The sequence below is a fragment of the Oryx dammah genome, unplaced genomic scaffold (assembly GCF_014754425.2).
Source record: "Oryx dammah isolate SB20612 unplaced genomic scaffold, SCBI_Odam_1.1 HiC_scaffold_29, whole genome shotgun sequence".
Lineage (NCBI taxonomy): Eukaryota > Metazoa > Chordata > Mammalia > Artiodactyla > Bovidae > Oryx > Oryx dammah.
In genome coordinates this window covers 49,599,014-49,623,854 of record NW_024070213.1, presented here as the reverse complement: position 1 = coordinate 49,623,854, position 24,841 = coordinate 49,599,014, and the positions used below count along the sequence as shown (strand labels likewise).

The following is a 24,841-nucleotide window of genomic DNA, read 5'->3' as shown; positions in this document are numbered from 1 at the left end:
TGACAGGCTCTGCTGGTCCCAGGGCCAGCTCCAGGATGTGTGCGGGGCACCTACGCCACTGCAGCCAGACTTGACTTCTCAACCCAGTGTCAGCCATCGGACACTGAAAACCTCAAAGACCACTTCTCTTAAGACTCAGAGCTGAACTGCTCGAAATCTAGTTACAGAGTTACCAGGGTCACCTCAGCCCACAGCACATACCCCAGAATCCTGGGACCTTTTTATCAGACTGGGTTTTGTTCCAGCTTAGATGTTATTCTTGTTTTGTGGGCTGTTTACAAGAGAAAAATCCAGTTCCTGAACAGTAACACCAGAACCTTGTGGAGTTTTCTGTACAGAACTAAAGGAGATATGTGGCTTGTGATCTTGACAAGCTTTATGGACTCTTGAAGAGCTCCACCCTGGAAGGAAAGCAGATGGCAATTCCTCTTCATGCCCCCTCCATTTGGGGGGCATTGAATGTATTTACTTCATTCAGTGTGTACAGTGTGACTATGTATGGGGCACTAGGTTTCAAGCCTCAATAATTACAATTTCCAAAAATGGTAACAGCTAACACTGGAGTGCTTATACCTGCTAGGAATTACCTCAGTTAATCTTTGTAACAATTTTATGATGTAGGTTCAGTTTTCAGCTCTATTTGATAAACGAAGTGATGGGGGCCCCAGCCCAGCCAGGGCGTCTGACCAGTGGGAGCTCACCACTGCACCTGCTCTGCTCTTAGGCTCAGGTAAACCTGAGTGTCTTGTTCATTTGAAATGGGCAGTTGGAAGATCTGAAGGTTAAATATGAGATTCAGTCTATAGAAATCTAGACTCTGAAAAGTTCCTGGCCCTCAAGACTCTGGCCTCAGTGCTGGGTCACTGGCACACTGCTCTCACCCACTGGGAGTCTGAGGAAGGGTCTCAGTGGTCTAGGACAATGACCACTAAGAGCAGTCTACTTACAAATGGCCCTGGTGAGCAGGAAGAGGTGGCCTGTGGTGTCTTGGGAGTCCACGTACTAGGTTCTTACTCACACAACTGTTTCAAGCCCATCTCTCAGCACAGTTTGGGACCTGGCCCAGGTCCTGTGTCCCAGGCAGGAGGGGCGCCTGGTGGGAGCTCTTCCCCACCCTCACACACCCCCACCCTTTGAAGGGGCACGTAACAGGTACTCTTCAGCCACTGCTAGGGAACACAGCTTTCAGAAGGGGGCGGGCAAAGCACTCTTACTTTCTAAGATTAAGGTAACCGGCCTTCTGGATAAGGTTCCTGTTGATCTGGGGTGCAGCCACATCGAAGTCTGGGGTGTAAACAGCTTCGTCAAGAGAAAGTAATTCTTGCTGGGATGCCCTCATCTTCTCTGCTTCCACTTCTAGTTCCACCTGGATGCTTGAGACAGAAGGTGTCAGATCAGTCACTTGTCACAGCAGATGGTGGAGCCTCCCCATGGCTTCCTGGCTCACACAGGATACACAAGGCTCCACCTGAGGCCCCGAAAGCTGAAGACCACAGGGACTCCAGTCTGTGTTACCCAAAGTGTTAACAAGACTGCTGTTTTCAGACAGAGCATAACTGAATAGCACTGGGTGAGGCCTGAATCCAGGTAAGCAGTTACTCTGCTGACACAGTGGTGTCCAGACTCAGAACTACCAGTGTGAGTTTGAGAAGGCAAGCCCATCCTCGGGAGCCACAGGTGCTGGCAGCTGTGGAAGTGCCAGGGAGGCAAGAAGGAGACAGCCGTCATTATGCACCCACCTACCCATCTAGGCAGGAGTGGAGACGGCCACTGGATACTGGAAAGCAACTAGAGCACAAACACAAAGGCAAGGCCAATGCTTCTCCCTTGTGTGACAGCTACTCAACTGCCCAGAGATGGCACGGGCTGGCGGGCCATAATTTGCCTATGGTCTGGCTTTCATTTCCTTGTGCCCTGAAGTGTGGAAAACCTGGAAGCTTTACCTTGAAACAAGCAGCTAGCTGCCCTTTCTCCCCAATAAGGTGAGGCCCCAACAGCTACCACACCCAGTGAGGACAGCCTGGGTTATAAAGTCTTAAACGCAATCTGCCAGGATGGTCCCTCCACCCAAGAAAACAAACTCTGGAGGCACTGTTCCACTTCCCCACTGCAGTAAGGAGGCAGGACTGAACTCCACTGTTGATTTCAGAAGGAAGCCTGGGGGCCAGTGAGTCCAGGGTTTTAGAGTGAGCTCCTCAGCATTTCCTTTCAAAAGCGCTCTGCAGGTGAGTGAGCTCGGGCTTGGTCATTCCATGTTCTCCTCTTAGAGGTTCACAGTGTCTACTGCCTGTCTACTGCCATCTTGTTTAATGCTGCCCTGATACAAGCAGTCAGTCTGAGTTCATTTTGGCTATTTGGACATTTGAATGGAATGCCTGGGGCTCCACCAATGAACCTCATTAGTTTAACCTGCCTGTCACTGCCAAGGCTGAGAGAAAGAAATGAGAAAAAAAAAAAAATTAAGTGGTAAGGATGTAGAAGGAGGAAGCCAAACGTATACAGAATCTGGTAAGCTCATCAGCTTTTGTGAGAAGCCTCTGAAGATCTCATGAAAGGTAAGCATGCTTTCCCCCAGAAAAGCCCTCATGTGAACCAATACAACATCATGCATACAGCTGCAGGGAGCTTTTAGCCCCCTCCCCTCCCCCAGCCATGTGGACTCAGGCTCAAAAACTCAGAGCTAATGCAGGAATTCAGAGAACAGGGGAGAAAAGTCACTATCTTCAAATGTTCCCTTCAAAGTTGTTTTTTTTTTTTTTTACAAAATCATGTTTTAATTAAAAAGTGTGTGGAAAAAAAACAATAAAAAAGGCTGATATGTTATCACTTGGAGTAGGGATTAAAAGCAAAGCCCCTGGCACCAGAGGTGGTTTGAAATACCACCCATGTGGGTTCAGGCTGGGTACTGAATCCTCTCACACCTGTCTGGGAGGCCAGGCGTCCATCTCCAGGGGAAGCATCACAGAGCTCAGAGCCGCCATGAGACACTCTTCCCTTGGCCTCTCAGGTGGGGTGGCTGCTGACATATGGCAGTGCAGCAGTAAGACCCTTCCCCATAGGCTGGTGGGGTGGGGTGGGGGTGGGGGGGCCAGGCAGCAGTATTTATCTACTCACCAGAAGAAAATGTAAGGGATAGGAAAATGAGAATTCCTAACTGAATGCTTTCACTGTTTGAACCAGGAGGTTCCAGGGCTCCCGGGTTCAGCTGGGAACCCCACCTGCTGCCTCTGTAGCAAAATGCCTCGGCAGGCAGCAGAAGCGCAACTCACAAAAGTAGACCCAGCTCTCGGGAGCAGGGTGTGTGGCCAGGGCCGAGTCACAAGACTGTGGGAACAGCTGGTGTCCTGGGGGCAGTTGAGAGAGACGCAGACAAGGAGAGGACGCGAGCACTGCAGCGTGCCGGAAATGGGCGCAAGCTTCCTGCCGTCCGTCAATATAAAACTCTAGTTCACGAGAAAACCCTGAAGCACGAGTAGTTCTCGCAGAGACACAGAAAACCATGGGATTCTGAGAGTTATGGCAGGATGAGAGAGGTGGTGAGAGATGAGAGCATTTTGCAGTGACAAGTTAATGGGCTCCCTATTTTCACTTTCTCCTGACACTCCTGGGGTTCACAATCAAATTACAAGGCAGGAAACTGAATTCAGATTTCACAAACTGCTTTCTAGCATAATTATAAATTTAACGTGCATGTAGCAATCAGAGGAAAAAAACAGTTTGGGGACTTTCACGAAGGAATGTAAGCTTTCCTAAACCACAACTCTCCCTGTGTTGCCCAAATAAATTCTGCTCCTTGGCCTTTTAAAGATACTTTGAAATGCAACATCCTCAAGAAAATGAACACCACTCATTTTTCCACACAAAATAAGATCCTATACTTATATTTCTATTTTGTACACTGACTTGTCAGTTATACGTCTATATATACAGAGAGACAACATTTCTGTATTCCAGGAATCGTGAGGAGTGCTCAAGGAACCGCATGTCTGTGCTGTTAATGAAATGAGCCTGGCATTGGCGGTGCCTGGGCGCCTTCCACGAGCTCACTAGCGGGGACACTGATGACAGGAAGCGAGGAGACTCAGAGCAGCCGCAGCCTCAATTAAATGTGGGCAGGGCGGTCTGCATTTGCAAAGCTGAGCTGCAGTTTGGTAAATGAATTTTAAAAAGGCTTAATGTCTTATTTATCTATTTGTCATTCACAAATGATGCTGAGTTTCCTGAAAAGCTGCAGCACTTCTGGCTGATAACCCCATTAGCTCTCAAAGAAAAAAGCAAGCCACTCTTCTAAGCTGGACTCATAGGCTTATAACGTGAAACTTGAGTATTAAAAAAGAAGATGTTAAGAAGAGGAACTTGGACTTAATGGGAAAGTACCCTTGTGGACGTTTTTTTATTTAGAATTTGTAGTAGATAGGACTCTGGCTCCATACAAGTCAAGAACTGCAGAAATCATGACTTTCCAAGCACACTACTCCCAAAGAGCACAGCAAAGAGATGGGTGCCGTCTCTGAGCGTTTATGGAGTGGAGGCGGTCAGGGTCGGGGGCTCTGTGGGGCTCTCCCCTCACCTTGCAGAGAGACTGACTCAGGAGAAGAGACAAAAAGCAAAGGAGATTCAAACCAGAGCACAGCATTACCTTTGAACCATGTCTGCGACGGAGGATAAGAAGCCGTCCATATTCTGGGAAAACATCTCTGCTCCCTTCTTAAAAAAGTTAATCTGAAAGATACAATTTTGACATTCTGAAAACTGTCTGGGAAAGGTGATTGATAAAACTCATGAAATGTGAGCTTGACAGCACCAGGGCGGTTGACACTAGTGGGCCCTCCTGCCCGCAGCATTCACTGCCTTCCAGCTGAGGCCCACCTCACCAGCCGAGAGTTACTCCCAAAGCCCTCAGTGCATCGGTAGAGGGAGTGGGGTGAAGCCTGCTAACTTGCTGAAAGGCTGTGAAGACCAGAGGTAGTATAAGTGCTTGGTACATAACCCCCTCATCAGTAACTACTACTGATAATTATTTAGATATTATCATCTGCCTTTTTCCTGTGTGAATTAGAGTCATCTCTTCAGGGCCAGTATTAGGTCTTATTCACCTTTGGGTCTCCAGCAGCCAACATGGTGACATGCACAGCACCAGCAAGAAGCAGAGAAGCAGTGTGCAGCTCTCAGTGAAGGGAAGGCCACACTGACGGCCTCTTCTCACTGAGCCACGTGTGGCTCTGAACACAGGCCAGACAGATGGTGACCTGGCTGCCAGCTTGCAGAAGGAAAATGGGGCTGAAGATCCTTAAAAGGCCCTTCCAACTCTGACATCAACTTAAAGGGGATCGTGCATGAGGACACAGCAGGGCTGTGGCACTGCGTAGGTGCTGGACACTGGGGGCGGGGCCCTCCTGCTCCCCAACATTCTGATCTGGAAGCAAGTCTTGTCTGGGTGGTGGGCATGGAAATCCACCTTTCACCTCCAAGAGGCTAGGAGGTGTCATGGTACAGTTCTGACATCCTCACACCTGGGCCCCCAGACACCCTGGGTAGGTACATACACCAGTGTACTTAGTTCTCACGGTATAGAAACACAAGGCTCCGGGGATTCCTAATGCAAGGAATACCTGCAGGGAGATGCCCTGGCTCCGTGATCTTGGACCCATACAGAGATCAACACTGTAAATGCCACTCTGAGTCCCAGAAATGTTAAACATCAAAGTCTGTTAAATGAGCATTCTACATTTCTGAGGGCACAGCATGAAGGTGGCTTTTCCTCTGCTTCCCCGCCCTGAACTCCTTGGAATTGATACCAAGTCCATACCTCAGCTCCTCTACTATTCTGTAAAGGCCGAAGGCAGAGGCTCATGCAGTCCTTTAAACAACCTGACGGAAGGAAGGCATTCACCACCGGCTTCTACAACCACGTGATGTACGAGTCACCCTGTAAATACAACTTTTTTGGTGTTCTCATGTACCTGTGCACAGGTTACAAAACCTCAGTCTGTGGGTAGGCATCAAGATTGAATCATAGCTTAACTGGAAGCCTGTTTACTGAGGGCCAGAGAAGGGAAAACTGGAGTCAACCACCTTCACTGAAGCAGATGGTGCTGAGAAGTCTCATTCGGTGCAACATCATCCGAAGCCCCCAGGTCGTGGCCCTCTGTGAACAGCAGAAGTACTGTGGTCACATGACCATCAGCTACCAAAGCAGATGCTCCGTGGGTACAGAGGGCTGATGAGGCAGGAGGACAGTGAATGCTTCAGAATCATCCAAAGATTCACGGTGTCAGACAACAACCTCGTTTACAGGAAGGAGCTATTGTTTTTACCAGAATTTAGAAGTCTGCAGGGTGAGGCTTTCATCCAGCCTTCTGTCTTGAAATCTGCATACTTTTCATATAAAAAATGAAACATGCCATCTTCAGTCCTCGAAAACGATGCTGCCACCACCCAACAAGGATGGTGTGCTCTGCTCTGCCTTCCCAGGTGCAGGGGCTACACTGCGCTACTGCACCTGATGTCTTGTCTTCCCCTCTGCAGCCAGGCTGGGAGATGCGCTAGAATCCTTGGCCGTGAAAGCCAGTGAAACCAGTCAGTATCAAACCCATCCTTCAGGCCTTGTGAGGACCCTCCTTGGACCAACCCAGCTCCCCAAGCACTGACCCGTCAGGCCTGGAGCTGTTCATCTTTCTGAGATGCTGAGTCCAGGTCCTTCCCTGACTCGGGGCCTCTAACTGAGAAGGAATTACTGCTCCAAAGGCAAGAACTGCTAATCAAGGAGGTCAGATGTAAGAAGAGGTATTAGTCAGAGAGAGCAAGGGAGTACTGGCATTCTCTAACAATGCCAGGACAAGGGCAGGGGCAGAGGGACAGTATTTAGCAAAAGAGGGGAGGGCAGCAGAGTGTGAGTATACGCGAGTAGACACATGTGCCCCTTCCAAGGAAGCTGGGCAGTGCCCAGGGATCTGCTCAGAACTGGAGCCCACAGCTGGACAGCGCTAGTTTCTGGTTTAATCCAGCTTTACTCAGCTGACACACAGATTATATTGCTCTAGTTAAATATTACCTCCGAAGACATAAGCTGACCTTACTGTCCCCACCACTAAACAATGTAACAAACATATTGAGAAGATAGCTGAGCTTAAATGTTTGAAGGTTCTCTCTTATTCTCTTTTTGAATGAAACGGATATTTTATTTTTTGGAAATATATGTATTTTTAAAATGTATTTTAAAAATAATAGATGCTCACATGTGGGGTTTTTTTAAAGTTGCTTTTTTTCTTCTCCACGTTTTGCTTCTTCACATTCCCTTCAGTCCCTAGAAGGTTAACTAAGAAGACTCCCAGGTGTGCTTCTCACGTGCCCAAGTGAGGTTTTGGAGCTAAGCTAAGTGGGGCAAACGCAGGGTAGGTAGGGGTTGAGTGTGAGGGCTGGTGTCCCAGGTCAAGGCCCCATCCTGAAACTGTAGCCTCCCTGCAGACAGTGTTCAGTAGCCCGTGAAATGGGAGAAAGAAGCTGGATCAGTATTCTACAGAGACTTCATCAGGCAGTGGCAGTGTTTCCCCATGCCCCAGAAGCCAAGGTGCTGGCAATAACCTCAGCAAGGTTATCTTGTGAGAAGAGCCCTTCCCACACAGAAGACAAAGGAACATGCGGAGTCCTGGGTTGCAGGCCCAGTTCCACCAATCTGGGAGTCAGAGGCTTCTCAGAAAATTGGACCAGGCCTGGCTTTCATTGGAATCAGACACAAAGGCCATGCCGGCTCCTCCCCACGGGAGTCCTGGGAACGGGCCATTGTTTCCTGCACATACAGCCTAACAAGTCCAGCTACTGAGGACCCAGACCCTCTGGAAGCTCTCCAAGTGCTGCATCTAGTAGCTTCCCCGAAGGCTGTGCATCTGTGTTTCTTTCTCTGATGATGCTTCCACGTCTCCTAGGGGCTTCGTCAGCAGAACACCACGCTGTTCTCCACAGCTGGTCAGGTCTGAGGCCTCGGGGCAGGGGGCCAGCCCTACCTGTCCATGGGCAAAGCCCAGCATGGGCTCCATCATGGCCACGCGCTTCCTGTACTGCAGCGCATTGAGGGCACAGTAGTACTGAAGGGAGGAAAGGTGCTGCTTTCGCCGGGCTGCGGCCACCTCCTTCACGATGTCAGCTTTCACCTGGTGAAGAGGGAAGGGAAACCAGTGGCATGGTGTCCAAAGCGAGCGGCAACTCTGTACGGCCTGGCGACTTCGAAACATGTTTGTTTAGTCATTAGAGCAATGTTTGTGACAAAAACCATAACATTCTCCCTCAAGTTTTTAAGAAGTCAAATTAAAAATACCAAAATTAATGGCATCTCAGTGTTCGTGAGGGTGAAGCCAAGACTTTCTGCTGGCAGCACTACAGAGAACTACAGTCCTTTAGGAAAACAATATAGCAGCATGCAATCAAAGCCATACACATTCTGCTTCACTCATAAGACTGTATTCCCAGGAAATCATGGAACGGAAGTAAAAGTTATATATCTGAAAATATTCGATATTCTCTATGTGTGTGTGTGTTAGTCATTTAGTTGTGTCCAACTCTTTGTGGTCCCTTGGACTGTGGCCCGCCAGGCTCCTCTGTCCATGGGATTCTCCAGGCAAGAATACTGGAGTGGGTTGCCATTTCCTTCTCCAGGGGATCTTGACCCAGGGACTAAACAAGGGTCTCCTGCATTGCAGGCAGATTCTTTACCATCTGAGCTATAGGGAAGTCCCCGATATTCTCTATAGCACCTAAGAAGCTAGAAAGCATGAGTTAAAGAATCAGAGGCTACATCCAGGGCAAGCAGATCAAGTGCCTGAGTATATTTGAGTCAGATAATCATATGAGGTATCAAGCTTAAGTTAGAATCATTACATGATTATCATTTTACAATGGTTCCAAGTTCATGTTTAATAAACCAGTTTGAAAAGCTAGAACAGGGAAGCAGAAGTCTACTTAAGAGATTTGGAATAAATATTTTTAAAAATCCATGTGTAGGGAAAAAAAAATTCTCAGGACACCCTTAATGCCACAAATTCATAACAGGAAAACATAAAAGGAGCTTAAATAAATGAAGTGAAAAACAACATGGAAGGTAGATTTCCTTACCTTTTCATTCTCCTTTTTTTTAGGAAGCCTACTATATTTTGCCATTGAGAGGTCATGCTCTAAAAATAAACAGACATTTTAGCACCCAGATGGGTTGAAAGGCAAGAACATTCATTCAGCATCTCTACCCACAAACTAAACCCTCATACCAAGACCAGAGAAGATGCTTACCGCTGCTGGCGAGTCCGAAAAGATCCTTTAAAGTGCTTACTTCTGAATAAGAGAAAAGAAACATCTTAAAACAAAGAAAAAGAAAGTATGCCAACCCAGAGCTCTGTGCTTTCACAGGAAAATAAAGATATGTACATGGAAGGCGAAAGTCTTCACCAACACTCCCAGGTCCTGGTGACTGGGGATGCTTGCTTTAATGAAAAACTTCTGAAGCAATCTAGTATACTGTACTTGCAACAAGTCAACACCAATAAATATTACCCCATGTAGATGCCACACACATCATGTATAAAGACGGCTTAACAAAGTCTGAGACCAAAAAAACAAAGTCAATGTTAGAGAGCAATGACCATCCAAGGTTAAAAACTGAAAAGCATGGAGATATTTAAAAGGAAGCGACACTTTCTACAATTCTAAAATAATCCATTTTTACTTTATCAACAGAGAAAAGCATTTTCACATTTTCTATGTTGTTTTTTGTCTCAAAACTGCTTCCAGCTTATAAATTTCTCTTCACATTTTTGTTATTCTTTCTAATATGGAGGCTACTTTCTGCCTTTCTTTTTCTTTATTTCTCATCTTTTACTTCCCATTGGAGCAGTTTTAGAGTTTTTTCCTTATCAATTTCAAATCACGTGCTTAAAAACTCTTGTACTATATTCATTCAGATTATGTACTTATACTGGTGGGTAAGCAGGCTTCCCAGATAGTTCAGTGGTAAGGAACCCCCCTGCTAATACAGGAGACCCAGGTTCAATCCCTTGGTTGGGAAGATCCCCTGGAGGAGGAAATGGCAACCCACTCCAGTATTCTTGCCTGGGAAATCCCATGGACAGAGGAGCCTGGTGGGCTATAGTCCATGGGGTCACTAAAGAGTTGCTTTGACCCAAGGCAAACCCTTCAAATCTCTGTCTTGGTGTCATCAGAAAAGGACAACAACTTTTTTCATGAATACTAAGAGACTTCTCTTTTCACTATTACTGGATACTTTTATTCTCTTAAAAAAAAAAAATTATCATCCTGGTAAATATTACTACTCCACAAGTTGAGCCCTCTGGACTAACAAGGGCCACGTCATCAAGGCTGCAGGGCACCTCAGGCTGAGGTTCCCAACAACAAACCTGAGAAACATCAGTCTGACCATACAAGTCGTCAGGGGGCATTCCTCTGTCTCCAAAAGACTTAAGAGTTTGTTTTTTAAATGACACCCCTACACGTTTCTAATATTTTCATTTAGAGAAAATCTTTTTTTAAAATGTACTCAATGAAGTTTTCAGTTACCACTGGATAAACAGCACAGGATAGGACTGTATTTAGGTCTGGGATTTACACGCAATTATAGATGAGCAACACTAAAAAACATAAAAAATCCTGCTCAGTTGAGATTTCTCTTCATACAAGCTGACATGTATTATGTTTTATTTATCAAGCATTGCTGCTGCCAAGTGCTGCTCTACTTGGGGCGAGTTTAGGGTGTCATGATCACAGGGGATCTCAAAGTGAGGGGGAAGAAAGCTTCAGGTTTAGGATCTGGCCTTCCATGAATGGCATCTTTTCTGCCTAAAAAAAAAACTTTAAGGTGTTGTATTTTTAAAGACGAAGTACTATCCTGAACAACAGAGCTTTCAGTACTCAGGTTCAGACTTTCTGTTCTCCAATTTTTTATATCGGTGTTGTAGAAAATACAATTCTTTACTCTCTGAGCAATGAACATTTTCAATGAAGTAAAAATGGACAAAAGGACTAGAAAACCCACATTCCCAAAAGTAATATTAACTAAGTTTTTTCAAGATTATGCCATATTTTTTTTCACTACCTTCATTTCAAATGATATAAAATTATTCTAAAGTTTTTTTTAGCTGAAGAACCAAAATTAACCCAAAAGAGCAACTAGGCTCTCTGAACTAGTCACAGGTACTCCCTCCCACTAAATGTGAGCTCCACTGTTGTTGTTCAGAGCTATATCCCAGAATCAAGCACAGATACCACATGGTCCCCACTTTGGCCTTTCCTCCTGAAGCTTCCCACTTACATTCCAAAGTATTCATGGCTCCCCAAGAACAGCATGCCTTTACAAATGCCCCCAACATGAGTTTGGGCAAACTCCGGGAGATAGTGAAGGACATGGAAGGAAGCCTGGCTTGCTGCAGTCCATGGAGTCACAAACATTGGACATGACTTAGCGACTGATCAACAACAACCTGTAATATGAGTCTTGTTATCTCTGTCTACTTGGTAAACATTTATTTATCAAAACCCAGCTCAGAGATCTTCTTCTCTAGGAAGCCTTCCTTGGCACCCTACCCTCAAAAGGGTAATAACGCCTTTCTATGTGCTGTTTCTGTTCCCTGTGCAGCCCTATCAAGCTGCCCTAGTCACATTACAATTGTTTCCAACTCTGTTTTCTTATTAGCCTTTGACTTCCTTTAGGTGAGCCAAGAACACTGTAAGGATTTAATAAAAGCTGAAAAAGAGGGTATTTCTCAATGATCCACACACTTAAAAGAAATAGTTGCAGAAAAAAAAATACTAAAAGAATTAATATTCTGAACGTATATGGCATTGAACTCAGATACTTTACCTGTAAGATCCTTTTCTCGAAATTGTATAATTGGTAGAACCATTGTGTCTGCCAACTGTTTAGCCAGCTCTGTATGGAGAACATTAAGCTGAAAGAAAGAGAAATCTCTTGAAGAAAATAATACCTACTATTTCTGGCACTGTCTATTTCACCGAGTGATCACACTGAACACTTCCATGTGATTAAAGAGCTCAGTTAGACTTCTTAGCAAATCAATTACCCTTCATAAAGCAGTAAATGACATAGGCAAAGAGGTATTGAAAACTAAAGGCAAGGTTCTAACTGACCAATGCACCATTTAAGTTTGCTAAAGGAATTTCTGAGCCCATGGTTATTGTTTGTTTACTGTGCAAATTCTGGCTCTGTGTTCTTGACGTGAGCCACATATGCCTAGAGAAGGAAAAAGCTCTGATGTGTGGGTAGTAAGGTTAGCACTTTGCCAGGCCTCTCTGTGAGCATGCTCTCTCAGATGGGGCTGAGGTCATACCTTAAAGACTGGCCTGCTGGGAACCTACCTACCTTGCAAGTGTAGGCACTGGGGACCTGGGAAATGCTATGGAGAGAGAAAGCTCCCTGCAGAGACAGCCCAGCCAGATTGCAGACCTTTCCAGGAGCAAGAAGGCTATATTCAGATATGCTCCTCCTCACCAGATATTTGTAACAGCTCTTGATTGTTTCCTCTCTTCCATCTCAAGGCCTTACTAAATCCTGTCTTTGTAAAAGGTCTAGGAGAAATAAAAATCATCACCACCAGCACGAACACTTTGGAGCACCTCATGCACCACTTTGTGTGCCCGCTTTCTGTGCTTTTATATCACCTAGTTCCCATCTACTCTGTCAGATGGGTATTATTTATTATCCTCATTTTTATAAGTGGGCAAATAAATATCTAAATCTAGAGAGCAAATCAGTGGAACAGCTAGGATGTTAATCCCTGGCTCAGTTCGGTTCAGTTCAGTCGCTCAGTCGTGTCTCTTTGTGACCCCATGAACTGCAGCATGCCAGGCCTCCCTGTCCATCACCAACTCCCAGAGTTCACTCAAACTCACGTCCATCAAGTCGGTGATGGCATCCAGCCATTTCATCCTCTGTCGTCCCCTTCTCCTCCTGCCCCCAATCCCTCCCAGCATCAGAGTCTTTTCCAATGAGTCAACTCTTCGCATGAGTTGGCCAAAGTACTGGAGTTTCAGCTTTATCATCATTCCTTCCAAAGAACACCCAAGGCTGATCTCCTTTAGAATGGACTGGTTGTATTTCCTTGCAGTCCAAGGGACTCTCAAGAGTCTTCTCCAACACCACACTTCAAAAGCATCAATTCTTCGGTGTTCAACTTTCTTCACAGTCCAACTCTCACATCCATACATGACCATTGGAAAAACCATAGCCTTGACTAGATGGACCTTTGTTGGCAAAGTAATGTCTCTGCTTTTCAATATGCTATCTAGGTTGGTCATAACTTTCTTTCCAAGGAGTAAGCGTCTTTTAATTTCACGGCTGCAGTCACCATCTGCAGCGATTTTGGAGCCCAAAAAAATAAAGTCTGACACCGTTTCCCCATCTATTTCCCATGAAGTGATGGCACCAGATGCCATGATCTTCGTTTTCTGAATGTTGAGCTTTAAGCCAACTTTTTCACTCTCTTCTTTCACTTTCATCAAGAGGCTTTTTAGTTCCTCTTCACTTTCTGCCATAAGGGTGGTGTCATCTGCATATCTGAGGTTATTGATATTTCTCCTGGCAATCTTGATTCCTAGCTTGTGCTTCTTCCAGCCCAGCATTTCTCATGATGTACTCTGCATATACGTTAAATAAGCAGGGTGACAATATACAGCCTTGATGTACTCCTTTTCCTATTTGGAACCAGGCTACTGAGATCTAAAATTCACGCTCTTCTCAAAACATTGTCTGGGATACCGTTTGTCTTTCATGCTCACAAAGTGGCCAAAACATTTAACGTGTGGTAGTTGGTAATGAACACAGTGGAAGGCCCCAACTTCCAGATACTATGAGGATGCTCTGGGATTCCTGTTGGGTGTATAAGGAGAAATCACCAAGTGATTGTTTTTTGGGGTAAATGTTAGGCGAAGTTTCTTTCAGCAGCGATCAAAGACACACCTGCCTCCCCCTTTTGCACACAGATCTCCCAACAGATCTGGTCCTTCAGGGTGGTGCTTTCAGAGGCTGCTCTGACAAGACTAAAAACTGGCCTAAGGTCAACCATCTGTCAGGCAAGGGAGCAGCTGGCCAGTCAATGTTCCCCTTATCTTTCAGTCAAGCCAAAGGATGGCAGTTGTTTTTTTTTTCTCTCTGTGGGGGAACACATGAAGACAGCCATGCCAAAAAACACGTTAGGATAGAACGTGTTAACTACTTTTCCTGAATAACTGCAATAGGAAATGTACCTTTTTTTTTTTTTACTAACAATTAATTAGATGAATTCAATGAACTGGCTCTGCATCAAATGCTCTAATTATTTAATTTAATCTTTATAACAGCTTGGTTAAGTGGACTATCCTGCTTCTGTCATTTACAGATGAAAAAAACCGAAACACAGAGAGGTTAAATGGTTTTCTTTCCAAAGGTTATATACCTCAGGAATGGCAAATTTCCGAATTATTCATTTTCTTCCTAATTTCTTCTGAAGGATCAAGGGATCTGTGTCACCAACTCTTTCCTTTGGGGCCTTGAGAGGTAAGGAATAATCACTTCCAAACACACCACCTCTGCTGAGAAGTATGCAAAAAACACAGACCTTCTCTTGGCACTTCAGTATCATCACACAGAAAATGGGCAACACAGCATGCTCCTTGCATGACTCTTTTGAGGATAAAACAATAACGTGAATAAGTAACACTCAGAGGAGAGGGCCTGACACACACTGGGCAATGGAATCAATAATGTCAAAAATTTCCTGTCTCAGATGCACTAAAAATAAGTAATCTAGAAACCCTGCTTTTGGTGAAATCATCAAGGATAAAAATCTCTATATGCCTATAATATCAAAGATCTGAATCCAACACATCCTATTAAATATAAGTGACACAAATCTCTACTTTTAGTTGGATTTTTCAATTTCTGAGTCAAACTACTTCTTTTGAAAAATTGCCAATCTGATATAGACCCAGGTAGAGAAAACTACCTCGAAAGTTACTCTCTACTTCCCACCTGAGTTAACTGCTTTCACTGGCTTAAGTCTGGACATCAAGAGGCTTGTGTGAAAGGTCACAGTGCTAAGTTTCCAGAAGGCTATGATACTGCCTATAAAAATCACACTTCCAAGCTTCCACCCTTTTGGAATAATCATTCCCCACTGAAAGAAGCATCACTGGCCAATATGTTCATGAAAAAACGCTCAACATCACCAATTGTTAGAGAGATGCAAATGAAAACTATAATGAGGTATAATAAATGCTGGAGAGGGTGTGGAGAAAAGAGAAGGCTCCTATACTGTTGGTGGGAATGTAAACTAGTGCAGCTACTATGGAAATCATGTGGTATCACTTATACATGGAATTTAAAATATGATACAAATGTGCTTATTTACAAAACAGAAACAGACTCACAGACATAGAAAGCAAACTTAAAGTTACCAAAGAGGAAAAGGTGTGGAAGAGTAAGTTAGGAGTTTGAGATTAGCAGATATAAACGATTACATATAAAATAAACAACAAGGTCCTACTATATTCAATATTGTGTAAGAAACTATAATGGAAAGGAATATGAAAGAAAAAATATATATCTGAATCACTTTACTGTATACCAGCAACTAACACTGAAAAATCAACTGTTTCAATAAAAATCAATTCATTAAAAAAAAAAAGAATAATGATCATTCCTGCCCAGGAAAATATAGTTATGAGTAAAGATCTTAAAGTAGAAATCCTAATTTAGGGTTTTGACAAATAACCACATTTCCTTAGCAACTCTCTTTTGGTCAAGAAAACATAACTTCAGTGAGTGCAGACTACTGCTTCTCCCCCTGGGCTATTCATTTACTGTTAACTAAGGAAAATTCTCACCTTCAACAAAATTACTTCTTGCTCTTCCCTAAGTCCACTTCCCATTCATCTTCCTCCTCTTCTGGACTATACATGCATCCATATTATTACACAAAGAGCCCCAGCAGTGGAACAGAGGATAAAGCTCACTACCAACTGGACAGTTTGTATCCACATCCCTAGTGCCTGGAACTGCATCTGCTAAATAGCAGGTGGTCAGTATTTGTTGAGTGAATATCAACTTGGTGAACTGAATGAACAGACAACTGGCACAAATTCATGTGAACATTAGTTTCTTGTTTTTTAAACTGAAGACAGCGTCACCTTCATATCAACGGTGGCGCAATGCAATGGCGCCTGTATGCTGTCTTATTTGCTTATTCTCTGAAGATGTTCTATTGTAAATGCTACAAACGCCTTGAAAAATGAAGTCGTTTACGCTTATCTAATTTGGCAGAGGGTGCTGCCCAGCACCTGTAGCACCTGAGCTCTTAAGTTTTTTATGATTAGGATGTAGACACTTTTCCTATACCAACACATGCTTTTCACAAATATTCCAAATATATTATACAACAGAGCCATAAGAACAGTTGTCAGAATCTCTCTGTAGTGGGTTGACTCACAGTCCCCGCAAAGTGATGTCTATACCATGTGAATTTTAGGGAAAAGGATCTTTGCAGATGCAATAAAGGATCTTAAAATAAGATCACTCTGGGTTATCCAGGTGTGCCCTAAATCCACTGAGAAGTGTTCTAATAAGAAAATAAGACACAGACATGAAGAAAACAGATGGTGGTAGGGTAGGGAGAGAAAGCCATGTGAACTCAGGGGTAGAGACTGGGGTGATGCTGCAGCAAGTCAAGGAACACCCAGAGTCACCAGAAGTTGGGAGAAGCAAGGACAGATTCTCCTCTGGATGCTCCAAAGGAACGTGGCCCTGCCAACAACTTGATTTCATACTTGTGGCCTCCAGAACTGTGGAAAAATACATTTCCATTGTTTCAGGCCACCTATGTGTAACTTTATTACAGCAGCCCCAAGACACTAATTCTTCCTCCTCAGGAAACTGAATTCTTAGAAGTCTTTCTTTCAGTCTATTAGTTATGTGTACCAAGGCCTCTCCCCTCAAGCCGAAATCAAACATAACCGCATACAAATCTCATTTATGAAATGAGCCTTGGAAGATAAAGTTGAGATACCTTCTCAGATATTTAAGTAGATACCTAAAAATAAAAAGTAGGCCAAAATAAAGAGGAAAGAAAGTTCAAAAAAAGAATCAAATAAAAATTTGCTATGTATACCTATGGCTGATTCATGTTGATGTTTGGCAGAAACAAACACAATTCTGTAAAACCTTTATCCTTCAATCAAAAAAAAAAAAAAAATTTGCCATGTTGCCATCTTACCTCATCCACCACTTTGGAAAAATAGTGGAGTGTAGAAATGACCTCTTCATCCCCTTTGCCAAGAGCAAAATTCTAAGACCAAAGGAAAAAAGTGCCAGGTGTTAGCTAAATGCCAGGGGATTCAGCACTATAGCATCATCCCACAAGACACTGTCCTCTACATTGACTTCCTCCCCTCCCAAGAGCACATGACGTCAGAGTGTCTGACTGCAGAGAACCAGAGCTCTCCCTTGTTCTGCCCCAGCCGCTCTGTCAGCTGCCCTTCCCAGGCTATCCCGTTGTTGGTTGTCACCCTACTGTCTAGATATAATAGCATCTTTCAGTTTATTGCCTGGAATTCTTAGTGTTGACGCACTTGTAGTCCCTCAAAAAATACAAACCCTCAGGGCAGTTGATTACTTTTGTGAGCTAATTTTAAGAATACGTATATAAGAATATATCATAAAGACTTCTGGATAATCATCAGTTAGAATTTATCAGTGGAAAAGAAAAGGCAAGAACAAGAAAAAATGGAACTGACCTATGGAAAAAAACAAAGTTAGAAGGAAGGTCTCTAAAGGATGCCCCTAGAACATTCCTTTGTAAGAACTCCACCTAGGACTCTCTTAAGACATATGCCACATATTTATCAAGTTACCTGTTTTTCATATGCCAGCAGTTGCTTAGAAAGCTGCTGAGTAGCCAGGCACATTTCATTCTGTAGGGAAAAGAGAAAAGTAAGATTTGTCCAGCGCACATACAGTCACTGAAAATAATGCCGTGTCAGAGAATCCCTTAAACATAATATGTATCTATAAAATAATAAAATACTTTGTTCAGAAATTATTTGAAAAAGACGATCAAAACAAAAAAAAATTTTTTTTTTTTTTTGTAAAAAAGCTTTTCTCCTACCCACCATTTATAAATCAGTGCTCCTTCTGGTCATTCAGTCAGCAAACGAATGTAGTAAAACACTAAAATGTGCCAAACATCCAACCAAGGTTTGGCCCCTGCCCTCACAGGGTTTGTTGGGGAAACAGACATGAAAAACTGGTCACAAGCATGATGAGACCCACAGAGGAAAGACTGGGTGCCTTAGGAGGCTCTGATGGGAGGAGCGGGATGGGCTCTAATGAAGAGATGTTTCAAGCAGACAGACCCCTGGAGAAAGACCAGGAACTGGCCACAGGGATGAGCTTTCCAGGAGGGGTGGGCATGTAGAAAAGCACCCAGCATGTTTGAAAAGCTATAAAGCGGGGTGTAGCTGGAAGTGAGACAAGCCTGGCAAGGCAGGCAGAGTGAGGGCACGCAGGACTCTGTGGCCCAGCTGTAAGCAGCATTACGACACGACACATAGTCAGATTCTACCAAAAACACAGCACCAAGTCAGTGTTATCCATGCGTTATCACTGTGTTATCAATGATGGATGGTAATTCAGAAGCACAGCTACAATGCCTGGGAAGGTCCCTTTTGTACTGTTTTTCACTGGCAGACATGGTCCACTTTCATCTTGTTGTATTTCTCTCTAATCTCTGACTACACAGCAGCTGTCTACCACTATCCTCCCAGCATCAACACATCCGGCCTAGAAAACGTGTCTTAAATTTCTATAGCTCAGTGAAAGCTTCTCTTTAGGTTTAGGGTATACTCCTAAGAGAGGAACGGTGCCAGACGAGGGGAGGGTACTGGCCAGCCTTGACCTCCACTGCTGTTCTAATTCTCCTGGGTTTGCTGTGCCCTAGGGGTGAAGGCCTGAGTTCTGCTGGAGCTTGTTTTATTTTTCATGGGCCTCCTTTGCAAGATCCATCAAAGCCCAATCCTATGGTTTTTTGGCCTTCTTTGCAGATAACTGGTCAACCTGTTCCCCAGTTTCCTTCTTCTGTCCCAAGAAACAGCCATCAGTAGACCCTGAAATGTGGTATGCTCTCTTCTCCCCCAGGATAAAGTCAGGCAAACATAATGAAAATTCCTAGCTTTGGCATCCTACTGGGGTGCCACCACTTTGAAAACAAACTAGAGCTGGCAGTCATGTAGCCAAGAGGGAGGCAAAGGAACAAATCCCAAAGCACTGTGTCCTGGATCTAGACAGGAGTGCGCAACTGTTCTTAGCACAGAGAAACACTCCACAAGTGCTTAATGAATGGAGGAACAAACAGAGTTAGAAGACTCATCTAAATTTCAAGTTTTTAAACAATACCTGGGATCACAGCATAAGGACAAAAATACTTCCTAATCGTATAAGGCAACATCACAAACAAGGGGGGAACAGAATACAGAGTGGACAGGGATGATGCAGTCAGCCAGGAGACAGTCTGTGCACCATCTTCAGCAGTGCTGTTCTGACGATCGGGGTGCAGGGGAACAAGGGTCTCAGCCCATTCACTGAGCTGCTACCCTGCTGTGTCAGAAAACCCCCTACTCTTCTTCTTTGAGCTCATGGCAGTGGGTCTGAGATGGATCTGTTCAAGTCACCCCAGACAGCACAATGGAGACTATGATTTGCAGAGCCACAGAATCATCCTAACCACAGCAGTTAACATTTACAGAGCACTTAATTCAAGCCAGATACCACACACTAAGTGCATTCTTGGCATTGTGTCATTTCATCCTGGCAACCCTGTAAGGCAGGTCCTAACTATTAACTTGATTTTACAGAAGAAATGGAGGCACAGAGACATTAGGCCATCTGCCCAAGGTCACATAGCTAGTTAGCAGCAGGACTGGGATATGAGTCCAGGTCTGTCTGAGTCTAAAACCCATGCTCTTAAGATCCTAAGTCCTACTAAGAGAAAAGAACTGAGAAGACCACTACTTTGGGCTAGAGATGACACACTTCCTATAAAAGGCCAGAGAGCAATTATTTTTGACTCATTGGACGGATGGTCTCTGTCATGACACAAAAGCACCCATAAATAATTCATGGGCAAATGAGTGTGGCTTTGTTCCAATAAAACTTTATTTACAAAATAAGAGCCCAGTCCAAGGGCCATAAAGTGCTGGTCCTGTTTAGACAGTAAACGTCTCACAGATTGTCCTCCGCCTCACCTCCTCAGGAGGCTCTCCATGGAGCTACAACTCTTCAGAGTCAGGAACAGATTCTGCACTTCTAGCCCATTCTTTTCTTTATTGTAGCTACGTCTAAAATATTACTGCCCCATATCTGCCTCCTTAGAGACCAATCAACATGATAACCACACTCCTTGCTTTCGTAAGCAAGGGCCACAGGCTGCTTGAATCCTTCTCTACTTTAGAGGGTCCTGGCAAGTACCCTCACGTGTAGTGGAGATACCTGCCAGGGAGCTGCCGGCGCCCGACAGTGCCCAGGCCTACGGGGGGGCGGGTGCTCATGGGCTACGTGCACAACTCCACTGAGGCGCAGGGAGAAGGGGCAGAGCAAACAACACACAACTGCTCCCAAAACTCCTGTGTACAGTGGCCTCTGCCAGGTCTCTACTAGAAACAGTTTCTGAAAATCCTGTGTATTTCAGATGTGTGTGATTCCAGGCACCAAGATTCTGTTCTATAAGCATGACTCCATCAAAGACAAAAATGTATGTTACAAAATGGCCTGTCACCTGCCCTGAAAAGAAATGAAACTCCCCTGTACAGAGCACATGATATGAAGTCTTTTTAAACTAGACCAACTTTAACTTAACTCATACTTAATCTATTGTACACAAAGGTTTCATGAAACGCTTTACCAACATCAATTAATTAATCCACACCCTGTGAGGTAAGCCTGCCTAATTATCTCTGCAATAAGACCTGTAAAACTGGAACTTGTGTGAAGAGTAAATATTAGTAGTAACAATAATAAAAGTAGCTGCTGACATTTACTGAGGCTTTTCTAGGTACCTGAATTGCTGTTAAGCATTGTTTATATATCATCACATTTAATCCTTATAAGGCACTTACAATGTAGAGAATATTCTTACTTTCATACAAATGAGGAGAAAGGTTCTTCTATAACTACACAATTAGTAACCAGAATGGCAACAACTCGACTCAGAACTGTCAGACTCAAAATCTAAAGGGCAAGTTGTTAACAATATATTGGGTTGGCCAAAAAGTTCATTTATAAAACCCAAATGAACTTTTTGGCTAACCCAATACTATTCCTATCCACAGTCCAAAACTGTACTTAGCTGTATTCCATGGGCAGGCCTCGTAGGGCCTATAAATATCAGCATAAATTCTATATTTTTCTAGCTGTAGCTCAGCAAAAACAGTGGTCTAAAATGTAGACTCTATGAATAATGGAGTTCTGGGAGTCAAGTCCTTCAGCACTCTGGGATAGCTCTCTGGTTACTATCTACTCTATCAGATGTGTCCTAAGAATCCTTAAGAGAGAGAACCTGACGAAGGGTTTACTGACAGAATGTTCTATTTTAAACAGCACTTTGCAAGGCTGGTGCCAAGCAGAAAGACCAGTGGTTGACAAACTCAGGAGGAAAACTGAGATTTGGACAAAGAACTGTTTACCTCATGGTGGCATGGAGCACTCACCAACTGCAACTGTCACCTGAAACCGCCTGAAGGCCCCTGGACAGGAAAGGACAGGCCGGGAGTGGGGGCAGAGGAAATCCACTAGGGTCACCGTCACAGCGTAGGCACTGCTGTGATCTCCACCAAACATCTGGCCAGAAGCGTTACCTAAAGTCAAGTGGTTGAGAGTCTCATTCATCACAGCACTACCCGCAAACTGACGGATCAGGAGCCCAGGCTGGAGCACGGCAAGGAGAAAGGTTAGAGCGCCCTGACTGGGGCAGGCCCTGAGGGGTACCTGCTGAGGACTCCGACAATACTCTGCAGGTACCAGGGAAGCCCTGAGGAACCTGGGCAGGAGAATAACAAGGTCAGATGTGAGCAGAATTCCATAAGTGGCTGTGTTGTAAAAGAAACCTTGAAGGGAGAAAGAGGATGACATGAGGGTCAGGAGACCATTTGAAGTTGAGTGAGAAAGAGAAAAGGCTGAAGCCAACGACAGAGGATGAGATGGCTGGATGCCATCACCGACTCGATGGACCCAAGTTTGAGTGAACTCCAGGAGACGGTGATGGACAGGGAGGGCTGGTGTGCTGCGATTCATGGGGTCGCAGAGAGTCGGACATGACTGAGTGACTGAACTGAACTGAACTGAAGCCAGAAAGCAGAGAAGGCAGCAGAGATCTGCCTGGTATCGCTGAGGCAAAAACATCAGGCTTGAGTGAATGGGGGAGGAGGAGTCCAGGATGGCTGGACCCTAGACCGGATGACCCACGATGGCAGTGCCCCAAGCTAAGGTGCTGATCACAGGGCCCAGACCTGGGAGGGACGATCAAGCACACAGTGAGGGTACGGCGACATTCTCATCAGTCCTTCATTTAACACCTAGTTATCAAAGAGTGAATGAGGTCAGGCAAGGTGCTGGGCACTGGAGACAAAGAAAATCTGCTCTTGGAGCTCACGGTGCACAGAGAGGCAAAAAAATCACACACGCTGTCCCTCAGAGCTCTGACCCATAAGAGCTCAGGGTGTCTGGGTGCTTTGGTCAGAAGGGAGAAAAGGAACACAGGAAAGGCGTCAGATACCTCGGATCTGAAGTCAGCCTTAAAAGTCACCTGCTGGGAAGGCCATTTGCCAGGACAAGGGGCCCCTGGGGATTCCAGGCAGCAGGAACAGCATAGCACAGTCTCGAGATGTGTGCAGGGCCAGGCACACTGGGCCAGCTGAAGACGAAACTAGAGGAGCAGGCCGAGACTCAGCGCACAAAGAGCTCTGCGTGCCTTACTGAGGGGGTTCATCTCAGAGCCACAGAAGCATCTGGAGACAGGAAGGGAGGAAGGGAAGGTCTGGATGTGGTAGCTTGAGGGTAAAGAATAGACAGAAGAGTGAAAGACGATCCCCTTACTACAGGGAAACTGCTTAGGATGGTGCTGCAGTAGCCCAGGTAAGAGCAGAAAACTCACTCTCCACAGTGACAAGAGGCAAAAGTCATCTGGAATAAGGACCTAGAGATGAGGGCTAGAAATAGATTCTGAATGGCCAGGCTGTGCTGCAGTGACCTTGCCCAGCAAGCTAGAGATTAACCAGAGAAGGCTTCCTATGGAATTAGACTTAAGGGGTAGGCAGCAAAGGGTGCCAGGACAAGAAAACAATCAGGAATGGTGCGCAGAGACTCGGGAGAGACACTATCACAGGAACCAAAGACAGTTAGTTGTGCAGGGGCCGCTGGTACCAGCATCGGGGGCTGCCCGGGAGGGAAGGTGGACAGGGGCTGGGAATCAGGCACTAAGCAGCCTGTGCAGCCAGCGGGGGACGAAGTCTAGAATGAGGAGCAAACATCAACGATGCAGTGAGGAGTCAGGAACGCAGCTACACTGCTCCTTCAGGAAAGTCAAGATCAGAGGACCAAGTTCTATTTAATCCAACCAGTGGACCCAGGGTACAGTGCTATCGTAACTATTCTAAGGCTGAGAAGGTGGTTATGTTAATGGTGAGCACTTCCTGCCAAGGACTGATCTTATACTTTACAGGTATTAGCTCCATTAACCCTCACAACAACTTATGAGGTGGTTATTAATATTAATATGACCTCTGTTTAACTGATAAGGAAACGCAGGCAATCAAGTGACCTGCTCAAGGTCACCCAGCAAGTGGCCAAGACTGGAACTCAGAGTTGATACATCTAAGGTCACACACTTAACCTCGTACCTAAGGAATGAGCCTGGCCCAGAATAATCTTCTCTACCAATCTGAAAGCCTTCAATGTTGGCATGAGGGAAGGGTGTAGATTCCATATGCAAACCCAGTACAAAAACCCAGGTCTCTGAGGTTGCTTCCAGGAACCATTCAGGGGCTCTCTGCTCCTGTACCTCAGCCTTGAGCTACACATATTCCTCTATCCCTGTCATATGAACCTCAATGTGACTGTTTTTGAGAGCTGTTAAAATGCACTGATTGAAACCATTATGAATAAAACCCAATTAAACAAGGGGAGTTTCCCTGGGACACAAAAAGGAGCTGGCTCCCACCTTTAACACACTACAAAGCTGCTAGGCTGCTAAGCAGGGTTGTTCTGTGATGACAAGAACAACTGTTGAAGACTCCCACTTCCTTAGCCTCGGCTGACATTTCCAGAGACCAGTATGTCAAGAGAGTACAGCGTGGCGGTATAGAGTGCGAGTGCAGTAAAGTTTTAGAGTCAAAGACCTGAGTTCAAATTCTGATCCTGACTCTCATCAGCTGTATGATCACAGGCAAGCTGCATAAGCTCTTTTAGTTACCCTGCCTGTAAACACCTACTATAATAACGCCTCCCCTTTATTGGGCAAGCTAAATGAAATTATATACAAGAGGTGTCTTGCCAAGTGTGTGGTACATTTATGTGTCCCATACTATTTTTATTATTAAAATACACAGTTCTGATCCTCTATGCCTTCCAAATCCTTCTCTCTCCCCCATTACAAGCTCACACTCCTGGATGCCCACTACTCTGATTCTCAAGAGGAACACTGGCTTATTTAGCTTGATATCTATATCTATATCTATATATATCATCATTTCTAAAGAAAAGTATTTTCCTCTTTATAATAACAAATGTACGCATATCTTGCAA

At 44.7% G+C, this 24,841-nt stretch overlaps 1 protein-coding gene across 2 annotated transcripts in view; it reads right to left on the bottom strand.

Moving 5' to 3' along the window:
* Positions 1 to 24,841, bottom strand: part of APPL2 (adaptor protein, phosphotyrosine interacting with PH domain and leucine zipper 2) — a 55,580-nt gene that overhangs the window by 18,423 nt on the left and 12,316 nt on the right. For both annotated transcript variants that reach the window (XM_040234818.1, XM_040234819.1), the window contains exons 3-10: positions 17,902 to 17,961; positions 17,265 to 17,336; positions 11,861 to 11,948; positions 9,280 to 9,321; positions 9,109 to 9,167; positions 8,004 to 8,150; positions 4,640 to 4,722; positions 1,215 to 1,373 (exon numbers count right to left, since the gene is read on the bottom strand). In XM_040234818.1, the coding sequence (XP_040090752.1) occupies positions 1,215 to 1,373; positions 4,640 to 4,722; positions 8,004 to 8,150; positions 9,109 to 9,167; positions 9,280 to 9,321; positions 11,861 to 11,948; positions 17,265 to 17,336; positions 17,902 to 17,961 (710 nt within the window). The remainder of the gene's footprint in view (positions 1 to 1,214; positions 1,374 to 4,639; positions 4,723 to 8,003; positions 8,151 to 9,108; positions 9,168 to 9,279; positions 9,322 to 11,860; positions 11,949 to 17,264; positions 17,337 to 17,901; positions 17,962 to 24,841) is intronic.